This window comes from Tachypleus tridentatus, chromosome 3 (genome assembly GCF_004210375.1).
Source record: "Tachypleus tridentatus isolate NWPU-2018 chromosome 3, ASM421037v1, whole genome shotgun sequence".
In the NCBI taxonomy this organism is placed as follows: domain Eukaryota; kingdom Metazoa; phylum Arthropoda; class Merostomata; order Xiphosura; family Limulidae; genus Tachypleus; species Tachypleus tridentatus.
The window spans coordinates 703,249-728,852 of record NC_134827.1 but is presented as its reverse complement, the minus strand read 5'-3'; the positions used below and the strand labels follow the sequence as shown (position 1 = coordinate 728,852).

General features: G+C 35.7%; 1 protein-coding gene across 3 annotated transcripts in view; it reads right to left on the bottom strand.

Annotated features, from left to right (window-relative positions):
• Window positions 1–25,604, bottom strand: part of LOC143246179 (ras-like GTP-binding protein rhoA) — an 88,938-nt gene that overhangs the window by 22,875 nt on the left and 40,459 nt on the right. For 2 of the 3 annotated variants that reach the window (XM_076492392.1, XM_076492390.1), the window contains exon 2: window positions 2,437–2,574. In XM_076492392.1, the coding sequence (XP_076348507.1) occupies window positions 2,437–2,532 (96 nt within the window). In that variant the 5' untranslated portion in view covers window positions 2,533–2,574. Of the gene's footprint in view, window positions 1–2,436; window positions 2,575–3,713; window positions 3,822–25,604 lie in introns of all 3 variants that reach the window. The other variant, XM_076492391.1, reaches the window with a different exon arrangement.

Below are 25,604 nucleotides of genomic sequence, written 5' to 3'. Positions count from 1 at the left end.
GAAAAAGTTTGCTTTCCCAGATAACTACAGTTAGAGCTGGAAACCAAAAATAAATATATGAGTTGTAAATAAAGGCACAGGAAGTTAGTAAATAAGCCTGAAAAGATATTTTTGGTGAACAATATCACAGTACAGTTGATAAAGAAGTTTTATAATGAATAGGATAAGAGTACAGTTGATAAAGGATTTCAGATAGAATTTTATGATCAATAGGATAAGAGCACAGTTGGTAAAGAAGTTCATAAAATCAGAGGAAAGTTGTAATGAAGTCTAGAAAGAAGTGTTACAGAAACTAAGGTCACAGGAAAGTTGTAATGAAGTCTAAAAATAAATTTTATAGAAACTAAGGTCACAGGAAAGTTGGTAAAGAAGTTAGTAAAATCAGAGGAAAGTTGTAATGAAGTCCAGAAAGAACTTTTTATAGAAACTAAGGTCACAGGAAAGTTGGTAAAGAAACCTGAAAGGAAACTTTAATATCAGTGCAGTAACTTATTAAACAATAATTCCGCAAAAAAAACTGTAACATAATATTTCAGTTAAAAATATCTTGTCTTTTCAACAATCGGCTAAATATTCTTTTTGATAAACGTTATATTATGTTTTTCCAACTCATCTTCGTAAATCATTCTAACCTTTAAGTAAACATAGCTAATATTTTTTTCCCTATTTATACTACACACTTCTTTAGTGTTAATTGACATATTTGAACAGAGGTTTCTTTTCACACATTTACAGTACTGTGCAAGAGGATTAGAATAAGAGAATATTTTGTCATTCTTTCCATTTTATGGGGCTAATTCTTCCATGTAATTATAGAATGCAAATTTCAACATTATGGTAATGCTTCACTGCTTCGTGTTGACAATAGAGTGAACCAGGGTGAGAATACCTATCATCCTTTAGAATTACCATATACTTGTACCAAGGGAATGTCACAAGGGTCCTGCTTGAATAAATATATTGATCAAATTTAAGATCTCAAATAACTGTCATGGTACCCTTGCAGTGTCTTGACTATATGGAAAGAAGCTAACTAGGAGCCAGCGAAGGGTACTGTTATATGCTAAATGAAATCGTTTCAGTATCACTCCACAAATAATCCTTCACAAAAACAGTGTTTAAAACTATATATAACGTTTCATTATCATGTCACGACCCGAAAAGCACAGAGAATTTTCAATAGAGCAAACAGTTCACATAAAATCTTAACGTGACGCTGGATGGACTTTCTAACAAATTGCTGAAGGCTTGTATTACTTTTCAAACTCTGTCAAGTACCTCCTAGATCGTGAGACTGAGACAGGTAAATATGCAACTATGATAAGGAAGAGGCAAAACATCTAAATTTAATGACTCTAATGTTAAGTATATTTATTTATTCAGCCTTTGGGACAGAAGGAAGACTACCACTGATCTCAAGCATGAGATAAACGATCATATACCAAATGGTATAAAAGTGTCCAGATCTACAGTATCAAGAAGTCCAAATCAGAATTGAACATTTGGTCGTGTAGCAGTTAAGAAAAACACACATTTACTTTGATCTCCAATTACTATCAACAGACTGATATTTGTTATAAAGTAAAAAAAACAAAAAAACTGGACTGTTGAAGACTGGAAAAGGGTTGCTATGGATGAATGAGTTAAAGTTTAAAATATTTGGTTCAAAGCGTAGGTTGTACGTCCGGCGAAAGAAGGGTGAAAGATATTTATCTCATGTCCTACTATGAAGCATAGGGGAAGCAGTGTGATGGTTTGGAAGCGTTGTTCTGTTGAGTCAACAGGAGATGGGATAGAAAAATAGATGGAATGATGGACCAGTATAAGTACGATCAGATCCCGATCCCTCATGGTATACCCAGTGGTTTGTGTATTATTGGTGAAGGATGGTATACCCAGTGGTTTGTGTATTATTGGTGAAGGATCTACTACCAAGAATATACTGATCACAAACACTCATCCAACCTATGTAGAAATGACTTAGCTAAGAAAGAAGCTGCTGGAATCATTCAAACGATGCAATGACCCTCACAGAATCTCGATCTCAACCCTCAATGCAATGACCCTCACAGAGTCCCGATCTCAACCCTCAGTGCAATGACTCTCACAGGGTCACGATTTCAACCCTCAATGCAATGAACCTCACAGAGTCCCGATCTCAACCTTCAATGCAATGACTCTCACAGAATCCCGATTTGAATCCTCAATGCAATGATCCTCACAGAGTCCCGATCTCAACCTTCAATGCAATGACCATCACAGAATCTCGAACTCAATCCAACTGAATATATCTGGATTTGATAGATCGAATCTTGACAAATCAAAAGTTACTTCCAAAGAAACTTTATGAGAGTATATTACAGACATTGAGAGAAATAATCCCAAAGTATACTTTGATTAAATATGTTGCAACAATGTTTTATTAAATCGTCTTACCTCTAGGAAGTTATCTCTAGTAAACCGATGGATAAGAGCAGTCTTTCCACAACGACTGTCCCCCACCAAAACGATCTTACAGCCGAATTCTTCCATCTGTCTTTCACGGGAGTTGCAGGTTTTTGTGGACGGTTACACCTAAAGATATATTAATATCAGAGAAAATATGGCACACAGGTGTACTTAAAAAAAAAAGAAAACCTGAACAATATTTCTAAAAGTGGTAATTTATGTTAGTTTCACAGTGTGTGTGTGTTTTCTTACAGCAAAGACACATCGGACTATCTGCTGAGTCCACCGAGGGGAATCGAACGCCTGATTTTAGTGTTGTAAATCCGGAGACTTACCGCTGTACCAGCGGGGGGACTTCAAGGAGTCAAAACTGTTTTTGTTTCTTTGTTTCCTCTTTGTAATTAAGCACAAAGCTATAAAATGGACTATCTGTACTCTGCCCACCACGTGTATCGAAACTCGAATTCTAGCGTTGTACGCCCGTAGACATACCGCTGTGCCACTAGAGGGGTATCAGAACTGTGACACATCACATGTCTGACTCTATGAATCTGTTCTCAAATTGTGGGTGCACGATAAACTGTTGACATGATTTTGTGTTTGGATATTCGCGCCAGGTTTATCTGAGCTAGCTTTCCAAATTTTTTAATCTGACACACTAGAGGGTACGCTGCTAATCAACAGCGTCTACCGCCAACTCTTGTGTCATTCTAATCGAATGGTGGAATTTGTCGTCACTTTTGCACCACGATCTAAAACTGTGGAATGCGAACTCAAAATTTTGTGGCAACAGAATGCGAACCATGGATCGTCATACCCATAAACAGAGGCGCTAATAAGTAGCCTACGCTAACCGCTAATACTCTTGGTATTCATAGTGATAACAAGCCCTGCTTGGCCAGGTGGGTTAAGGCGTTCGATATTTGTTAAGATTCGAATCCCCGTCGCACCAAACATGCTCGCCATTTCAGTCGTGGGCGCGATATAACGTGACGGTTAATCCCACTATTCGTTGATAAAATAGTAGCCTAAGAGTTGGCGGTGGGTGGTGATAACTCGCTGCCTTTCCTCTAGTATTACACTGCTAAATTAGTGACGGCTAGCGCGGAATTTAAAAACAAAAATAAACAATCATAATGGTAACAAAAAAAGTAAACCACGTAAAACATATAGATAAAAACTACACTATTGCTTATATCTTATTACTAATAGTTTAAAAAAGGAATATGCTTCTTTATTCTTTAAAGTTAATAGTCATACGTTACTTTAAAGGTGTCTCCTGTTGAGTCTGTGGTAAGTTTATGGACTAAAAAACGCATGTATCTGGGTGGGATTCGAGTCCCTGCAGTAGACACAGCATGTGTGGCTTTGCGCTAAAACAAACATAAAACAGCAACATTTTAAAATTAGTTACAATTCATAGAAATAATGGCTCAGATTTTTATGAAGTTATGAAATACAAATAATGAAATACAAAATGTATAAAACAATTTGCTCTATTTGTAGTTTTTTTGATACTTCAAGCTGCACACAAGTAAGCCATGTGGTATATAAACAGTTGCCCTTTGTCACGGATCCCCAATAGTACAGCTGTAAGTCTATGGATTTACAACCCTAAAATCAGGGGTTCGATTCCCCCTCAGTGGGCTTAACAGATAGTCCGATGTGGCTTTGTTATGAGAAAACACAAACACCTTTATCACGTGATACTAGATTACAGCTCTTGAGTTGAACCACGTGCACCAAGCATTGTCAAAGAAACAAACTAAAGGCGTTTCAGTACCAGAAAATAGTCCTAGTTGTACCGCGTTCAATTTACTAAAACAAAAATACAACAGAAAAAAATAATGTTGGAGTTCACTCCAGGAGTGAAGTTTGTGTTTCTATTACAATATTATAACTGTTCTCTTATACGTTAATCTTTCTTAAACAGTTATTAAAGTTGTAATAATCCAATAAACAGGGTTGATGTAGCTGCGTTTGTGACGAATCACCTAAGGAAAAAATGAGTTTTGACTTTCAGAAAATTGGCAAGCAGTAATCATGAGTCATCGACTGGTAAACGTGTCAGCCAGTTGAAAATCTTGTTGTCCACATATTACGACTGGTGAGTGTACCCATATAAAATGACCTTCTTACGATTATGGATTTCCGCAATGATGGTAGTAAATACGTAAAAACTGCAGATGACGTTCACATGTCAGAGAGCTGATACTAACACGACATGAGTTGACAACTCCCCTACATAAGATAGTTGAGAGAGAATCAATATAAATTAATTAAACTTTATCATTATGAAGCTGATCACATGTTGTTTACCTGATAAAGAAACAGTCAGGTAGTAAAGGTGTGCAAATGTTATCTGTTTGTAATTTTTAATACATATACTTAATGTATTTCGGTTACACAGTTATACTCAGTTAAAACACAGGTTATATCTAAGTGAATTACATACATCGCTTCAGATACTTTTACAACTTTAAATGTAAGAAAATGATGGAAACGACAAAACACGAAATGTTCATTCTGTGCACGTGCCTGTTTGCGCGAGCTTGATATTTAAAATGCGTTTCAGGGAGTTTAATTAAGAATAAAACGTCATGTTTCAAAAACCACATATAGCTCACCCCTGAAAATGGTGGAAAAATTATTAATTTTTCCATTAATTTCTTTCTCTCACTGTTCGCGGCTCTGTCGTTCTCACTATTTGCTGTTGGTAAAAGAGTAGCCCAAGAATTGGCGGTATTCCCTCTAGTCGTTCACTGTTAGAGACAGTTAGCAGATAGCCTTTGTGTGGCTTTACACGAAATTCAAACCCAAACCACTATATGCTTAGGAAAGTTACAATAAATGCGTCCGCCTATCTTGTATAACAGCAATACATCCATATTTGGAGATTTAATAACACTGTCTTTGAAGGGGTTGACTACTCACGTGACATTCTTAATGTGCGACATACGCCTACAAAGCACATGCGATGATTTAATAATTGAAGCCTTTGTAAGATGCGTGTGTATGAAACTAGTGAAAGGAAAGCATTTCGTTCTCTATTATTAAAGGCAACTGTACTTGTGAATTAAACATATACACGGTCGATAACTTTTTAAAATGTTCAACTGAAGGTAATAAAACGTTTACAAGGAGTAACACAAGGTGAAATTAATTTGTTATGAATCGATAAACGATTTCGCTACAACCGCTTTCGCAGACTTTGAAAACGAGGCTTGTGCCCGAGAATCGTTAGATAGAAAAATATTAATTACAAGTGGCTAGTACTTTCCCTGTATAACACTTGCTATATAAAACAAGCCGTAAAGTTACTATATATTTAGTTCTAGTCCTTTAACCCAACACCTGACGGTATTTTTAAATTAACACGTGTTTTGGTATCATTTTTGGTTTTCACTGACATCTCACATTATACACAGTTTAAAAAAAAGGCAGGAAGTTAACATAAATATCATCGGATAGATTAAGCTATGAAACATGTAAAAAAACTTGGATTTTAACACGGAGTTTGACCTCACTTATCTACGTGAAACCAGACTCGAATCGAATAGAAAATAAAAGGGTATTGACTCATTACGCCACTCTAACATGAAAACATTTGATTACGTAATGCATTATCAGTTAACTCTCTCTCTACATGTATATATATATATATATACTGCTGTAATAAACGTTGAAATATAGGCAAAATTATGAGTTCTAAAGTTTTCCCTTCTGTCGCTCATATAGAAGATGGAAGCATGGTGAAGCCCCGAGTGAATATTTTAATAACGTTATGGTTCATGTGGGGGTATTCACAAGGTCAAGTTTAATAATATGAGCATTTGTAAAGCTACATTGATTTAATTATCATACATACATTGTTTCCTTATAAACAAAGGTTTAGTAGTATGTTTTCGCGTAGTTTCGTTTTTCATTATTCTGGAGAGTTACGTTATGGCTCACTCAGTATATCACATGCCTCTTGTCACGTTTCTTTTTTAGCTCAGTGTATAAAGTGGGAAATTAGTACAATAAGCATAATGTAACATTGCACTAAGATAAGGAATAGATATATATAGCAGCATTTTGGACATTGCACTAAGATAAGGAATAGATATATATAGCAGCATTTTGGACATTGCACTAAGATAAGGAATAGATATATATAACAGCATTTTGGACATTGCACTAAGATAAGGAATAGATATATATAACAGCATTTTGGACATTGCACTAAGATAAGGAATAGATATATATAGCAGCATTTTGGAATTGACTAGTTCGTACTCGCATGCTGGCGTTTCCATGAAGTAAGCTGGTTGTGGTAGCTGCTGACTTGGTAGTTTGTATTATAGATTTCAGTATTTTCACAAACAAAACACAGTCCAGACAATATATATATATGTATTCGCATATATGTTAATTTCACGGTTAAGAAGAGGGATTACTTAGTTTTTCTACTTTGTATTTATGTTTCAACGCGAGTGTCATTATAAAACAATCCACTGTTCACACTATAATGTTGTTTACCATTATATGCATTGTGATAAATATAAAATGGCAGCTGTTAGTACAAATATAGTAGATGGTGGATGCTAGTACGAAGATAGTAAACACTGGATGTTAGTACAAATATAGTAGGTGGTGGATGTTAAAGCAAATGTGAAAGGTGGTATAAAAACCAAAACGGGGAGCAGTTGGCTCAATCGTGTTTCCAAAATTAATGCCAACAACAAACTTTCTACGTTCAGCTTTCGTGTTTTTCTTATCCATTTCCGCTTAACAAATATAACGAGTTTTTAGTATCTTACACATTACTAATAGTATATATAACACAAGTTGTTAATATCTTACACATTACTAATAACAAATATACCACAAACTGTTAGTATTTTACACATTACTACTAACAAATATAACACAAATTGTTAGAATCTTACACATTACCAATAATAAATAAAACACAAATTGTTAGTATCTTACGCAATACTAATAACAAATATAACACAAATTGTTAGTATCTTACACGTTACTACTAACAATATTTGTTTGTTTGTTTGTTTTTGAATCTCACACAAAGCTACTCGAGGGCTACCTGTGCTAGCCGTCCTTAATTTAGCAGTGTAAGACTAGTGGGAAGACATCTAGTCATCACCACCCACCGCCAACTCTTGAGCTACTCTTTTACCAACGAATAGTGGGATTGACCGTCACATAATTCAGCCCCCACGGCTGAAAGGGCGAGCATGTTTGGTGTGACGGGGATGCGAACCCGCGACCCTCAGATTACGAGTCGCACGCCTTAACACGCTTGGCCATGCCACTAACAAATATAACACAAATTGTTAGTGTCTTACACATTACTAATAACAAATATAACACAAATTGTTAGTATCTTACACATTACTAATAACAAATATAACACAAATTGTTAGTGTCTTACACATTACTAATAACAAATATAACACAAATTGTTAGTGTCTTACACATTACTAATAACAAATATAACACAAATTGTTAGTATCTTACACATTACTAATAACAAATATAACACAAATTGTTAGCATCTTACACATTACTAATAACAAATATAACACAAATTGTTAGTATCTTACACATTACTAATAACAAATATAACACAAGTTATTAGTATCTTACACATTACTAATAACAAATATAACACAAATTGTTAGTATCTTACACATTAGTAATAACAAATATAACACAAGTTATTAGTATCTTATGTATTATATAACAAAAATGTTAGTTGAATAAATGATCTTGTTTTCTAAAATTCAGAAATAACTAATCGATGAGATTCTGTTCTCCAAAGAAAAGTAATTTAATAACGATGGTAGAGTAGTGAAACTTATACTGTGCAGCCAACATAAATGTTTATTGTGTTTCTCTACGTTAACCACCAAAGAAACGAGAAACCTTTTTTGCTATATACCTCAGCAACTTATACAATATCTTTATACAAAAATGCATTTCAAAATTATATGATAGAATAAACAGGATTTCAACCATCAGTTACCAACAACTGTATCTGCATACAATCACAAGCATATAAATTGATTTATTAAAAATGGTACTCATTACTGTTTCATTACTGAATGAATAACACAAGATGTCACGCCTGACTAGGCTGTTACTTATTAATGGTAAAATAATGGAACATGGCCTCCCAGCTGTCTGAAACAAGTGTTTAGAAATATCACTCAAGGTAAAGAAACAATATTCTGTTATGCTCTCTCAATACCACTCAAGGTAAAGATACAATGTTCTGTTATGCTCTCTCAATATCACTCAAGGTAAAGAAACAATGTTCTGTTATGCTCTCTCACTCTCAAATCCGCCGGTGGGACAGCGGTAAGTTTAACTATTTGTAACACTAACATCTGGCCAACAAGAGGTCTCGGTAGTGAGTTGCACGACCGTTATTGCGAATAACTTCAAACATTCAATGTAAGCGTTTGCAGAAGACTGGCTGGAATGTTATTCCAAGTGGTGAAGATGGTTTCACGAAGATCATGCACTTTTTGGAATTGACGTCCATTTCTACAGACTTCTCTTGCCATCCACCCCCAAATATTTTCAATGGGATTCAGTTCGGGCGAACACGCTGGATGGTCCAAAAAAAGCACGTTATTCGCCATGAAAAAGTCCTTTGTCCTGCGGGCATTGTGGATTGCAGCATTGTCCTTCTTCCACTTTTCTATGTCCCATATTTGGTGCTTCTCAGCAAAGTTTAACCAAGCTGTTTCGTGGTGTGAAAGGAGGCGTGGTTTTTAAAGCCTTTCTCTCGTAGATACCGTCTTATTGTTCTTGAGCTGAATTCTGCGTTCGACGATCGGCTAATGTCTTGCCGGACAAACCGTCGAATCCTCCTGCTCAACGCCAGCGAATGTTTCTTGACCAACCACTTGAAATTATCATTCCGTGTACCTCAGGGTCTTTTGAGAAATTTGCAACAGCAGTTTTACTACGCACAATCTCACCAGCGATGGCACGTTGAGAGAGACCTTGCTTTTGTAGCTCGACAATTCTGCCACGTTCAAACTTTGTCAACGTTTTAGCGTTTGCCATGTTTTTACTTGATATAACACAGGAAATGTCAGTGAGAGATGTTTACAACGCTAATGCTTGAACACAAATGACTAAATTTCGTTACGTGTTTACCGATTAACGCTTCGTTTCAGTATGGTCTTAAACTTTTGACCAGCTAGTATTTAGGCTAATTTCATAGTGTTCACATTTTCCCTATTAAATGCTAAAACAGTTTTTTATTTATATTTTCCATTTATTATTTTTGTCTTTCGAAGCTCTACTCAAATAAGTGGTTGAGTCTAACAAGGCAAAATGAATATTTTTTCTTTATGTTCATTGGCCTTAAGATTTTGTCCAGCAGTGTATATAGACAACACAAAAATCTTACAACGAAGCGAATTATCGATCAGAATCTCCACTGACGAATAATACAGTTTTTCCCATTATTTTCATTTTTCATGTGTTTGCGATTACATAAAAGCAACGTTTGTTTACATTCAAGTCTTGCCGTCATTTTCGCTCACTGAAACTGAAAGTATAAACAAACTACATTTTCTTTTTAGAAGATAAAATAAACGTTGCATTACGTCTTATAATACATTTTAATCTAAGGGTTGCGGGTTCGAATCCCGTCACACTAAACATGCTCGCCCTTTCAGCCATAGGGGCGTTATAATGTTACGGCCAATCCCATTATTCATTGGCAAACAAGTAACCCCAGTGGTGGCAGTGGTTGGTGATCACTAGCTGCCTTCTCTCTAGTCTTACATTACTAACTTAGGGATGGCTAGCGCAGATAGCCCTCGTGTAACTTTGCGCAAAATTCAAATATACAAACAGATACCAGCCATCTGTCGTAGAGATCGTTTATTGACCCAGAATGTACAGAAGCGTAAGATATGAGGTGTAAGCTATACAGTAATTTGTAGACGCAGAGACATTAGCACAACTTCTGTATATGTACATTTTATACCGATAGAATAATGTTCCTTTACAATATACAGCAGAACCCAAAATATTGTTTTCTTACAAAGTACAAGAGAGCGAAAAAGAGATAAACAATACGTTATAATTTTAAGAAATGTATAATTGTTTAGTTTCCTTTATAATACAATTTGGTTCCCATATTTTTTTTTACTGTCTAGAAGTGAACTCCATTTGAAAGTCTACCTCTTAATTTAGTGTCTACACGAGATAAATAACTAATCTCGACACTAGTGCTTAATAATTTGTTCTACCGTTTCTGTCATCTATACTTTAACATCTTTTAACCTGAAAGAGCTCTGATGCGGCCACATTCAACAAACGTAAGAACTACACTTGAAATTTCCTCTGTTTTCTTTTTGCCTCTCGAAATTTCCACTTGTTACAAAGTGTACCCACCAGCGTCGCGAGCTCTAGAACGAAAAATGTTGAAGCCTTATTTATACCTTAATATCAAAGAGTTTTAGAAGGTAACTCTGTGGATAAAAAGATAAATCATGCTACCTTCTGACACGTGTAACTTACTTCCTTAAAAGTATTTTAAAAGTTTATGTTTGTTCGCCGACCATTTATCCTTCTTTATGTGTATTAGAGAAAGTAGTTAAATAAATGTGAGATAGGTCCAGGTGGTATTTTTTATGAAAACATAATTACATGATACGTGTGTGTGTAGGCTGAGATTAACAAATCTGATTCTGAAACTAGCGAGATAAAAATCGATTATTTCTCTTTCACACTTCCGTCTCAGTGTTTAAAATGAAATATAAGATATATGAATTAAAAATATCATTTCTGATTAGTCATTGCTTTTTGTGAAGTTAAGCCTCTTTTGGTTTCATAAAACTATGTAACTAGTAGATCTTGTTGAAAAAATGAAAGGCTTTTCTTATCATTAACTGAACTTATATATATATATATAGTAGAAAGAGTTGAGTGTGCTACGTTAAAATAATTTTGGATTTGGAAACCAAGTGACAACCACAAGCAGTGTAAATTAGAATGAAGTGTATGATAACTACATTTTGACATTGTTAATTTCTCGCGTACCTACAACTGGAGAACGAAACAGGTATCTATGCTATTGCAAAAGAAAACAGAACAGTCAGTTCAATGGACACAGCATATATAGTTTACTAGTGATCGAACTGTTGAATCGGTCTCTGGAAAACTGGCGTCCTTGTACAGTAAATAATCTACGAGAAACCTAGGAAGGAGTGATATGTACGGGACATAACAGCTCACGACAAAGTCACTTACAATGTGAATTACGTTGTAGGATTGTTGTCAAGATGTATGATTGTCGGAAAGAGCATGACTGGACAAATGTGATAACATGGTAAGACTCTGAAATTGTTTTAATATAACGTACTTTTCATAATAATCCTCTGGCAAAAATATTTATTGATTTCCTTCGACTCCTATATATAAAACAAATATTATTATTTAATCCAGATGGCGATATTAATTTTTACGAAACTTTAGAGTTGTTTACTACAATTCCTTCCCCTCCCCCCATATTCTAAAGTTCGATAATGTATCATTGAAATGAGGTGACGAACATGGTCTACAAATGTTTAGTGTGAAGTTGCATGTATTGTGAACTTTCTTATGACGTGTCACCTTCAGAATGAAGTAGCTAATTAATTAGCGTTAATTCCAAAATATACGAAGCTGAGGTTAAAATGTATCCCGTGAAAAAAGCACGTGGTGTTCATTTTGGAAAATGACACTTCATATCAAACGTAGCGTGTAAAGCTCACTATGGTCAGTTCAGCTAAACTATAACTTTAATAACAGTAGTAACAACCACAGGATGATACGTTCATCTAAACTATAACCTTCAATAACAGTAGCAGTAGCACAATCCACACACAACAAAGTGATAAAGTTTCAATGAGGTTTTGTAAGATTGTTTTAATCACCTTCAAGATCACTTATCCAAGTTACATACTGCTGAGACAAGGTTTGTTTCAGCGCAAAACCACATGGTGTACTATCTTAGCTGTGTTCCCTACAGCGAATCAAACCACAGTGAACGTCAACCGACTAAAATAACTTCAGTTCCTGGCCATTTAAATAAAAAGTACAAAATACTTCAATGAACACTTTATCCAATTTTCGGTGCAAGAAAAACATTCGAATCGATAAGAAAGAATAAAGTACTTGATACACTATCTACTACAGTTTATGGATGTTTCCAGTGTGTAATTAGAAAACTCGAAGAATAAATAATTTTGAATAAGCCAGCGATTCCTCTCACGCAAAATAAAAACAGAAGATGGCTAGGGGCCCCGGCATGGCCAGGTGGTAAGGGCACTCGACTCGTAATCTGAAGGTCGCGGGTTTGAATACCCTTCATACCAAACATGCTTGCCCTTTCAGCCGTAGGGATATTACAGTGTGGCGATCAATCCAATTGTATTGTAGCCCATCACAGGTGCAAAACACGTGCGAAAATACACAATAAAAAATTTAAAAATCATAACTGAGTTTACCACTGTTTGGTCTTGGAGCATCTAGTTCCTGAAGGGAAAACAAAGTTTAACAAAACAATAGTAAGGCCACCAGTTCTGTTTAAGTTATTACACTAGTAAAACTTTAGAAAGGTAAAGCTGGATTTTACAGTACCTTACCAAAATTAATCTAAAAATAACAGCAACAACATTAAACATATTATTTGTGTTACTTGAATTTGTTAAATGAAATAACGCATAAAATTCCTATTAATAGCCGTCCCTAATTTAGCAGTGTAAAACTACAGGAAAGGCACCTAGTCATCACCACCCACTCTTGGGCTACTCTTTTACCAACGAATAGTGGGATTGATCGTCACATTATAACGCCCCCCACGGCTGAAAGGGCGAGCATGTTTGGTGTGACGGAGGTTCAAACCCGCGACCATCAGATTCCGAGTCGAACGCCTTAACACACCTGGCCTTGCCGGGCAAACATCTATTAGTCATATTCGCAGAAATAAGGGTAAGTCATACATGAAAGACGTTGCTGAAAGTCATTATTTTTAATTTCTAAGTCCCCAAATTAGGTTATTTAGAGAATATTAGCTGCCTAACAGAATAGCAGCCAAGAAAATGATTAATAGATAGAAAGCGTTAATTCACACGTTGAAACTGTGTTTCTTATACCGGATTACTATGTAACTGACCAGGAATGAAAGTTCTAAAGATAACAATATAATCAGATAGACATACAACGAAATGTAGTTTTAAAAAATAAACTAAAAGATAGATGTAAATCACACCTGCATAACTGCACGTTAGTCACATGCGAGAATGGGTAGAGAAATACATACATATATACACTGCTGGCCAAAATCTTAAGGCCAATGAACTTGAAGAAAAAATATGCATTTTGCTTTGTTAGACTCAACCACTTTTTTGAGTAGAGCTTCGAAAGAAGAAAATAAGAAAAGGGAAAATAAGAAAACCTTTTTTAGCATTTAATAGGGAAAATGTAAACGCTATGAAATTAACCTAAATACTAGCTGGTCAACAGTTTAAGACCATACTGAAACGAAGTGTTAATCGGTAAACGCGTAACGAAATTTAGTCATTTGTGTTCAAGCATTAGCGATGTCAACATCTCCCACTGACTACTTCTGTGTTACATTGGGTAAAAACATGGCAAAGGCTAAAAAGCTGACAAAGTTTCAACGTGGCAGAACTCTCAAGCTGCAAAAGCAAGGTCTCTCTCAACGTGCCATCGCTGGTGAGATTGGGCGTAGTTAAACTGCTGTTGCAAATTTCTCAAAAGATCCTGAAGGATACGGAACGTGAATTTCAAGTGGTCGGCCCAAGAAACTTTTGCCGGCGTTAAGCAGAAGGATTCGAAGGGTTGTCCGACAAGACATCAGCCGATCGTCGAACCAGATTAAGGTCCTTACGGACGCAGAATTCAGCTCAAGATCTATGAGACAGCATCTACGAGAGAGGGGCTTCAAAAAACCACGCCTCCTTCCACACCACGAAACAGCTCGGTTAAATTTTGCTGAGAAGCACCAAACATGGGACGTAGAAAAGTTGAAGAAGGTTTTGTTCTCTGTTGAGAAAAAATTTAACCTGGATGGGCCAGATGGCTTACAACGTTACTGGCACGTTAGATATATGGATATCCAACCGGAGACACTTTCTACACGACACAGTGGAGGAGGTTCCATCATGATCTGGGGTGCTTTCTCTTTCCATGGAACAATGGAGCTTCAGGTTATACAGGGGCTTCAAACAGCAGCTGGCTATATTGGCATGTTGGACAGAGCATCCTTATTGACTGAAGGCCCTCGCTTGTGTGGAAATGTCTGGATCTTCCAGCAGAACAATGCTGCAATCTACAATGCCCGCAGGACAAAGGACGTTTTTCATGGCGAATAACGTGATTCTTTTGGACCATCCAGCGTGTTCGCCCGAACTGAACCCCATTGAAAATGTTTGGGGGTGGATGGCAAGGGAAGTCTGTAGAAATGGGCGCCAATTCCAAACAATGCAATGTCTTCGCGAAGCCATCTTCACCACTTGGAATAACAACCAGCCAGCCTTCTGCAAACGCTTACATCGACCATGCCAAAGCAAATGTTTGCAGTTATTCGCAATGACGGCCGTGCAACTTACTACTGAGACCTTTTGTTGGGCATTTTCTACCCTGTTTAGGACTTCTTTTTGGTATGGTCTTAAACGTTTGACCAGTTGGTATTTAGGCTAATTTCATAGCGTTCACATTTTCCTATTAAATGCTAAAAACGTTTTTTTTTCCTCTTTTCTTATTTTCATCTTTCGAAACTCTACTCAAATAAGTGGTTGAGTCTAACAACGCAAATGCATATTTTTTCTTTATTTTCATTGGTCTTAAGATTTTGGTCAGGAATGTATATATGACTTTCATAAATGCTTTTCTAAACAAAGAAATACTGTGGGATTACTAATTTCAGACAAATTCAAAAAACAAAACAAAGCCTTTCTGCAATATCTCAGAAATTCGACATTAAATGATACTTCTTATGTTTACTCAGAACTTCAGTTATTAAAAAAACCCATAAAAATTGAGGATCTATTATTAAAGGAGAATTTCGCATAAAAATTGTATTTTCTGTTTCAATTTTCTCACTACTCAATGTGTGTTTATAGATTAAATACACATTAAAAATTAATGATTTTCTTATCAGCAAAACAATTAACTTTACATATATATATTTTATTAGTCAAACAAAAGAAACCTTCAACTTGAATATTTTTACACACTACACCATAGCTCCGTATCTGTCACAGCTGGATAGATGAAGATAAGGCAAGCTTCGTGACTAATCGGAGGTAAATGCTCTTAGAGACACTGCGTTTTGCATGAATTGTAACGACCGAAAAGACGAAAAATTACGATTATCGCATTTGTAAAGAAACGAAATAAAAGAGGGGTTAATTTTCTAGCAAGTAATTTATGTTTCAGAGTACAGAATTTCACACAAAAATGACTGAAACAGTTGTTAAATAATACTTTACTTATAAAGAGTTTTGGGTTATCAATCACACAAAACTTTATTTCATTTGTGAGGCAGTAATTAATTCTTAAATATTTCATACACTTGCATAAGCGGGTCAATAATATAGGCGTTGTCCAGTAACCTCTTTTCCAAATTTCGATCAGCATAGATAAGATTACTAAGTAGAAGACAAAGTACATTGTAGAACATATTATATCAGACCATTAAGATCAGCACAGATCAGATTAATAACTAAAAGACAAAGTACATCGTAGAACATGCTACATCATACCATTAAGATCAGCACAGATCAGATTACTAAGTTGATGATGAAGTACATCTTAGAACATATTATATCAGGCCACTATATAAAATCTAAGCATCAAACCAATTCTATTATATGTCTACATAAATCACAAGTTTAAATTCAATTACATCGAAGTTGAGTGGAATGAAAATACATTTTGATAAAACGTTTTTAAAAACTTACTTCCAATAAACTACGCGGTGTAGGTTATTGTTATTCTTCTTTCTGTAGCTTGTAATTAAAAATAAAGGTATTTGATAAGATAAGACTGCACATTTCAGGACGCAGGAGAGGTTTAATTGATACAGAAACCAAACCTTATAGAGGAAAAAACTTCACGAATTCCAACAATTTAAAGTTTACGGATTTCACGTATATAGAAAATATTAAATAGTGTTATGTAGATTTCCTGATTACTAAAGTTAATACCTTTGAAATGAAAAATGAAAAATTATTTCAGAATAATAAAACTACCCCATTTTATAGAAAAATAAAACAATATAGCATGACAGGGCCATTTTGTTTGTTTCAGATTCGCGCACACCTACAGAGGAGTTGCTTGTTTTTTTGTTTTTTTTTAATTTCGTGCAAAGTTTGTTTATTTGTTTGTTTTGTTTTTTGGAATTTCGCACAAAGCTACTCGAGGGCTATCTGTGCAAGCCGTCCCTTCCACAAACAACACTTCCACCTGTTTGTTTGTTTGGTTTGAATTTCGCGCAAAGATACAATAGGACTATCTGCGCTAGCCGTGCCTAATTTAAGTGTAAGGCTAGAGGAAAGGCAGCTAGTCATCACCATCCACCGCCAACTCTTGGGCTACTCTTTTACCAACGAATAGTGGGATTGACCGTCACTTTATAACGCCCCACGGCTGAAAGGGCGAGCATGTTTGGCGCGACCGGGATTCGAACCCGCGACCCTCAGATTACGAGTCGAGTGCCTTAACCATCTGGCCATGCTGGGCCTTCTCTTACTGCACAGCTTACCCATTGTGTGTGTTAATTGAAAATTCCGTTAATTTGAAGCTGTTGACGGATCTGTAGTCAGAAATCAGGAAAATAATAAACATACAGTAATGTGTAACACAGATCCACATACAGTAGCCCATCTCGCCAAATAATAAAAAAAATATATAATATATGGAATACATAAAAATGTGGATATAAACCAGTAAAATAACCCTCACAATATTCAAACATTCAACTGATTCCAACCACAAAATGCAGAGAAACAAAGACAATGTCCATCACGATGTGAAGCTAATATAACCTTAAAGAAGACGATGTCCATCATAACTTGTTGTACTTATAAATGCCCAAAATGGCATAACGAAGGAGGTTGTAATCCATCACAAGTTGACATCCACACTAACTACTCACAATGTGACATGCAAATAAGACTATACATTCTGATCCATATCAACTATCCATTCATTGAAATTGAATAAAACGAATGTCCATAGCACAGTGAATTAAATTAAACAAATATCCACCACAACCCTGATTCATACTAGTTATCTCTACACAGTGACATTGAATGAACCACCATCCAACAACAGTCTGGTTGTGTTAGCAATACATATATTTATATCAAGGGTCTGTGTTAACTATATATATGTTAATATCAAGGGTCTGTGTTCACTATATATATATGTTGATATCAATGGTCTGTGTTAACAATATATTTTATGTGGATAGCAAGGGTCTGTGTTAACTATATATATTATGTTGATATCAAGGGTCTGTGTTAACTATATATATATGTTGATATCAAGGGTCTGTGTTAACTATATGAATGTTGATATCAAGGGTCTGTGTTAACTATATATATTATGTTGATATCAAGGGTCTGTGTTAAGTATATATATGTTGATATCAAGTAAAATACAAAGATGAGACATTGAACAGGACACATATATCTGTCGTAAATGTTATAAACACAGACTCCACACAAAGTAACAACAGAATCACGAACATCACACACAAGGTGTTTGATAGACAATAACTTAGTACAAGATGAAAGACCGCTTTGAGCTGATCGATACAATTATTAGTATCTAAGTTCCGATTCTGCCGCCCACTTTATTTTTATTTTGTGCACATAGCTGTGAAGTTATGTAATATAAAGATTAAGTACTATATATTAAAACGATTTTGGAGTCTCACTACGCCGTTACAATCCATGTCGCGGCTTCCAACCAAACTCTATCTCACAACTGTGTATCTTTCTTGACAATAGACGTGGAGTGTAGTTTTCATTGCAAAAGAATTCGTTGGAAGGCTGTCATACGTAAAGCACGCAATTTATTTTGCATGTTTCAATAATCTATGTAGAGTAAGAGGACCGCGGTTTCCTAGCTCCTATTTCAACAGTCTGACCACACAAAAATCCATAGCCCTTGCGACTGACAACTTGACCAGTATGTTTCAGTATGAAATAGCATGAACATCAATTTTATTCTGTAGATATTTTGAGTATGCCTCGATTGAATATATATGTTACTCATGTAGAAATATATGTTGATTACGTTCTGTGTTGTTGCCTGTTGTCTTTGCGTTTGTTGATTCTTGTCTGTTATATGACGCCGTATTTTGCTTTCCATAATTTTATGGATGATTTTGTGCCCAGAGTTTATCGATATATCGTTGTTTTCCCTCTTGAAAATTGTAAATCTCCAATCTCCAGTTCATATTTTTATGAACTGAAAGTATGAACAGTTTGCGTTAAAAAGGGCTGTATGTTTAAAATCGCTTTAATATAAACATACTTCACCCACAATATTAGTTGATAATTAAAATAATCTGTCTATAACTTTAAATTATATAACATTCAAAACTTAGATGTATTTCTAGGCTTTAGCTTTTGAAGCCCACTAATAACTGCCATTAATTGACACCTTAAGATGATGGCTCTCTGTGTGCATCTTCAATTGTTTTGGCCAAATTGGACTTTATGTTTTGAGTGATAATGACCTAACTTACGTAGCCATTTTGAAACTACGTTTGTGTTACGAATGGAAACTAGAGACGTGTCATTTGTTAACTTTCATACCTTGACCTTTGTTTCAAATTTACTCTTTTACCAGCCTTTGTAAAGTCAAGATCATGTCAGAAGTGGAAGGCTTTAATGGTAGTTAAGCAGTTCATGTCAACAGATGCTGTTCAGTGTTATAAATAAATCATTAGTGTTGGTAAAGCAAAGTAAGTAAATATTTGTTTTTATTGTTGTGATATTTGGTCTCGCATTATTCAATAAACTCCAAAACTTTTACATGAATCAGCCACAACCAGAACTCCCATTTTTCGGTTTAGTCACCTACATTGCTTGTCATTTAAATCATATCACAATTACATGCATAACATTTGGGTTCGCACGCGAGTTTCAGGTTCTCATATTTCCCTGCTTGTAATCACGTAACCGTATAGCATCTGACCTCGGTTGAGATACTCCATTTTTCTGTTGTGTTATACAAACAAACTCATAGTTGTATATTGAGGTTTTTGGATACTCGACGTTCTTCATTTGCATTATCTTGTTTGTCCACTTAACCTCAACATTCTCATTCGTTTTATATTCTCAATGCTATCATACAGTTATTTAGTGTGCAGACATTTCACAACCCCGTTATCTTGTGCAGGTAGTCACGTGACAGTGGGAAAAAGTTGGAAAAGTTTGTTTGTTTGTTTTGAATTTCGCACAAAAAGGGCTATCTGTGCTAGCCGTCCCTAATTTTGCAGTGTAAGACTAGAGGGAAGGCAGCTAGTCATCATCACCACCGCCAACTCTTGGGCTACTCTTTACCAACGAATAGTGGGATTGACCGTAACATTATACGGCTGGGAGGCGAGCATGTTTAGCGCGACGGGGGCGCGAACCCGCGACCCTCAGATTACGAGTCGCACGCCTTACGCGCTTGGCCATGCCAGGCCCAGTTGGAAAGAAAATACTGGATAGGTATTTAGGTTAATTTATAATTTCACTTAACCAGGGGCAGTCAGAAACTACTGTTTCTCTTCACCCCACACGCGACGAAAGAAAATGTCTCAACGGAGTACGAGATTGGTAAACTGGACTTAAGTGGCAAGATATTTATTAATCTTTGGGAAAAGTGGGGTAGGTAAGAAGGCACCTTAAGTTTGATTGTGGTTTTCATCAGTTAAGAAGAATGTCGTGAAAAGGGGGTAAAACCCTTTAAAATGTGTCCTATTTTATTACATTTGCTGTTCCCCGCTGGAATAGGGGTAGATCTACGGATTTACAACACTAAAATAGAGGGTTCGATTCCCCTCGGTGGACACAGCAGATAACGCGGTGTGGCTCTGCTATAAGGAAACACACATTATTTCTAGTTAAAAGAAAAAATTGAACATACACCTGCTTTAGATACTGAAAAATGCGCTTTTTGTGATTGGCAGCCGTTTTGTCGATAACTTTGGATAAAAGAAACCCACAAGCTGCTATAAAATTAATAAAAAGTGTAATTTAAAACAGTTGATGCAGAAAAGGATTCATGCAGGGACAAAGAATGTCATGCGCCATGTACAAGTTGCGCATCATCTGTAATTATAGCAAGAGTAGGCCTACTAGTGCAGGACAGTGACGTACATTGCGGCCAAAGCCTATGGTGAAAATACATATTACTGATGTAGGGACGTTTTACTTTTACCACCTATCGTAAAGAACCACACTGTATGAAAAGAATCAGTAAGTTCGAGCTTTTTTGTTTTATATTAAGCTGTCCATATTTCTTCATTGTTTTAACCCAATAAGACGAAATTCCCTTGATATGATGCATAAACATTGGTGGATGAGTGCGAAAGCGAATGATGCATGCGCGATTTCGTTTATTTTTTGAACAATTGTGAAAATGTAGGCACATATTTTTTAAGGTTACAAAGTAGATATGACCGTCTTATATCGCATTCTTCTACAGTGTCCGAGGTCTGATTTAGTATTCCATTTCCAAGGGAGTTTTCACATCACTTGAAATCGGGTTTCGATACCCGTGGTGTAAATTGTACACATTGCCAATTGTGTAGCTTTGGGCTAAATTACAAACAAACCCGAAATTATTAATTTTGTTTCTTATGAAAAGTTCAAATTTGACATTAAATGCGCTTTTTAAATGATTGTTATAGTTTAAAAATGTATTTATATATCGATTTGTACACATACGTATAAACATTTAGAAAACAAACAACTACTTTATTCTCGAACAGAAACAACAATGTAAGTTTTTATTCTAGGATCGAGCATTGTCGTTTCAGTTAGAGAATAAATTAGTTGTTTTTAAGCATAGTCCTCAATACTCAAAACAGTTCACATTCAAACAATAGAGAAGTAACGAGGATAATCAGTCCTAACATCTTACAGCTGTATCATATGTACGCGCTCTATAACTACACAGTAATACGTTTAGTAGCCATTTATCTAAGATGTTAAGTCAATCTAAAGTTTCACTGTTGGATCTCTTTATTGGGCTTTCGTTACTTGTTAGATGTTGTCATAAAGGATTAGTACATGTAACAAACAACTAATTTTATGCTTATTAAAATAAGGTTATATTTTATTGCCCCTTTCACGTTAGTTTCTTTAACTTTAGCGGTTAATATATCTACATTTATGTATATATATTTATTACATTCGTTGTGCAAGCCGAACTTCGCGAAGTATTATTGGGATTACGGCCGAAAATATCGACCGCAGCAAGGGTAATTAACTGATGAACAAATGTATTCTAATATTTATAAGTTTTTGTTTTGAGAGTGACATATCAAATTAGCTTCATTACATACTAGAATCGTTTTAGTTTTGGACCCTCTCTGTAGCTTGCTTCGATCAGGTGTTACTGATTTAAAAAAAACGAAAATAAATTCCGTTGTTGGTGTGCAATACTACTGATACGATAATCATCTTTTGAGTATTCCTGGAAATATGTGTTAAACTATACTGCTAGTACTAACAACACAGTTTTTCTAACACGCGCCCTAGCCCTACGTAACAATTATTAATCATATTTTGTTTGAGAGATTTAAAACAATTTGACCACTATTACGTGAGTATCCGTGTGTCAAAATACTTGTAAAATATAACCAAAAGAATGTGCCCTTGACTTAGAACTTGACGGTTTTCACCAAGAAAAGTGTGACTACTGAGAGAATTATGGTTTCATGTTTGTTTGTTTTTAATTTCGCGTAAAGCTACTCCAGGGATATCTGTGCTAGCCGTCCCTAATTTAGCAGTGTAAGACGAGAGCGAAGGTAGCTAGTCATCACCACCAACCGCCAACTCTTGGGCTACTCTTTTACCAACGAATAGTGGGATTGACCGCACATTATAACGCCCCCACGGCTGAAAGGGCGAGTATGTTTGGTACGACCGGGATTCTAACCCGCGACCCTCAGATTACGAGTCGAATGCCTTAACCCACCTGGCCATGCCGGGCCGAATTATGGTTTGATTTATCAATAATTGTAGTTTATTCTTTGTCCTTTGATCTGGCAAACCTAAATATTTCCATTAGTTTGTGTTTTCTTATAGCAAAGTCACATGGGACTATCTGCTGTGCCAACCGAAGGAAATCGAACCCCTTATTTTAGCGTTGTAAATCCGAAGAATTACTGCTATACACCGGGGAACTTCCAATTAGCATTAGTAACCGAGATAAGTCGTGGTTGTATGTTGTGAAGTCACAATACAACAACAGTACTACTAAAACAACACGTCAACTAAATACTAATCCCGAATTATACATTTCGTCAGCCGTACTTTAAGTGATATTTTATGTAATATTTTACAGCAAAAACATTTGTTGTCTTACTTCACTTCATTTTTCAACGGCACATTATTTACATAGTGCAACAAAATGTTAAAACATAACCACAAGCGACGAGTGAGTCTTTTGTTTGGGTAGGCTCTCTTGTTGTCTGTTAGGGGTTGCACAATGGGAAAAATCAGTTCTTGCTCCTATATAAATAAACTACCACCAGGAACTCACATAAACCTCTTTAGATGTCTGTCTCTTTCTACGTATACCGCATAGTATTTTTTTGGCTGGTGAGTGTCATGCCTCGCTAGGAACAGTTTATTTGAAGAGGATAAACCTCTTCCCAAGCCTTTACATGCACTGTCTCTGTTTCAGGTGTAAGTGCAAACAGGGTAAAAATTCTAATGGACAAAAAAAAAAGGTAGGCATGCCGTTGTAATTGTGATTTAAAAATTACATGTGAAAATCTATGAGAACGAACTTAATTTCACAACAAACTAATAAAAAAATAAGACTAGAGGGAAGACAACTAGTTATCACCACCAACCGCTAACTCTTGCGCTACTCTTTTATCAACGAATAATTGAATTGATCGTAACATTATAATGATCACACGGCTGAGAAAACGAGCATGTTTTGTGTGACGGGAATTCGAGCCCACGCCCCTTAGATTGTGAGTCGACCGCTCTAACTACCTGACAATGCTGGGGCGTCTCAATTTATAACAAGAATAGCTAAAAGCGCGAGAGTGAATTACAAATCCTAAACGATGTGGAATGTTTTCTGAAAACTGCAGTATCTGGAATAATTATATTTATACGTGACAGATGAAAGTATTATCTTTTTTTCATGAAACGTTTTCCGTTAAAAAATTCTATTTGACGAAACGGGAGTTATTAAAGTTATTTCCCAGGATCATATCTAAATTCTACCATTCTCTGATCAAACGTTCAATATTTGCTATTATCACGTAACTTAGCTAGAACGGTGTTACAATGAAATGGACCTGCACATTATAAAACTATATACCACAGTTACCAAACTTTGTTATTCAAGCTAACAACGCTTTCACGAATTGTGGATGCGAAGAACGGGTCTAATTTGAGGTTATTTTTAAAACATAAAGTTTCTTACATTATAAACATGAAATATGCATACATTCGTAATGATACCTGATTAATACAAATGTTACGTAAATAAAAGTCATGTTTGTTTATTTGTTTTGAATTTCGGGCAAAGATACACAAAGGCTATCTGCGCTAGTTGACACTAATTTAACAATGTAAGACTAGAGGGTAGGCAGCTACTCATCACCAACCACCGCCAACTCTTGGGCTACTCTTTTATTAACGAATAATGGGATTGGCTGTACATTATAACGATCCCACGGCTGAAAGGGCGAACATATTTGGTCTGACGGGGATGCGAACCCGCGATCCTCAGATTGTGAGTCGAGTGCCCTAACCACCTGACCATGCCAGGCCTAATATAAAAGTCATGGCTCGTAATTTCCAACAATAGGATGTGGCCGTCTGTAAAAGTAATTTCTGTAAGGAGAGTTATAAATAATTAGATAAAATCTAAATGTGAACGCAAGAGGCTGATTTTAGATGCAAGGTTGATTTTCTGATATTGTTTGACATACAGTTGTAATGTCCTTTTCCCGATAGCGTTTGATCAATAGGTACACGGTATTTCCCAATACTGTTTACTTTCCCGCTGTACTGAGGATTTTCAAATGTTGTTCAGTTTTAACCTGCTTCCTGAATTTTCCAATGTTGTTCGATTTCCAGATGTACAGAGATTTTCACACACTGTTTGATTTGTTGTTGCATGGTGTATTTCTAGATGTACAGGGATTTTCACATACTGTTTGATTTGCTGTTGCATGGTGTATTTCCAAGTATACAGGAATTTTCACATGCTGTTTGATTGGTTGTTGCAGGGTGTATTTCCAAGTATACAGGAATTTCCAGATGTTTTTACATGCTGTTTGATTGGTTGTTGCAGGGTGTATTTCCAGATGTACAGGGATTTTCACATACTGTTTGATTTGTTGTTGTATGGTGTATTTCCAGATCTTAATAAGATGTAAACTATTACAAGAATGTGAAAAGTCAAAATTTGAGTGTTGGTTTGTACAGTATAGTACTACTCATTAGCAATGATATTTTCAGTATTCCAATAGTCTTAAGTTCTCAGAAGCCACTTAAACTGTAACTTTATACTCCAACTGTCAATAAGACATACAAGCTTCAAACACACATTATGGACCAAAACGATAGTGCTAGTAGTTGATATTCTTGTCCAAAGACTAAAATTCATCACTTCACGAATTATTGTGATATATATACACATAAATTAATCGCTACAATAACTACAAGATTATAAAATTTTTTGGGCAAGCAATAGGATGAATTTTGAAAAAATTATGTGAGAGACAAGAAAACAATGTGCTAAGATTATTTAACAACTCAACACTTTTAAACGCGTTCGGACTAACTTTGAAAAAGCTATCACACTGTATTATTGACCTCATATCTTATATATCAGGTACTAGTAGGACCTAATAA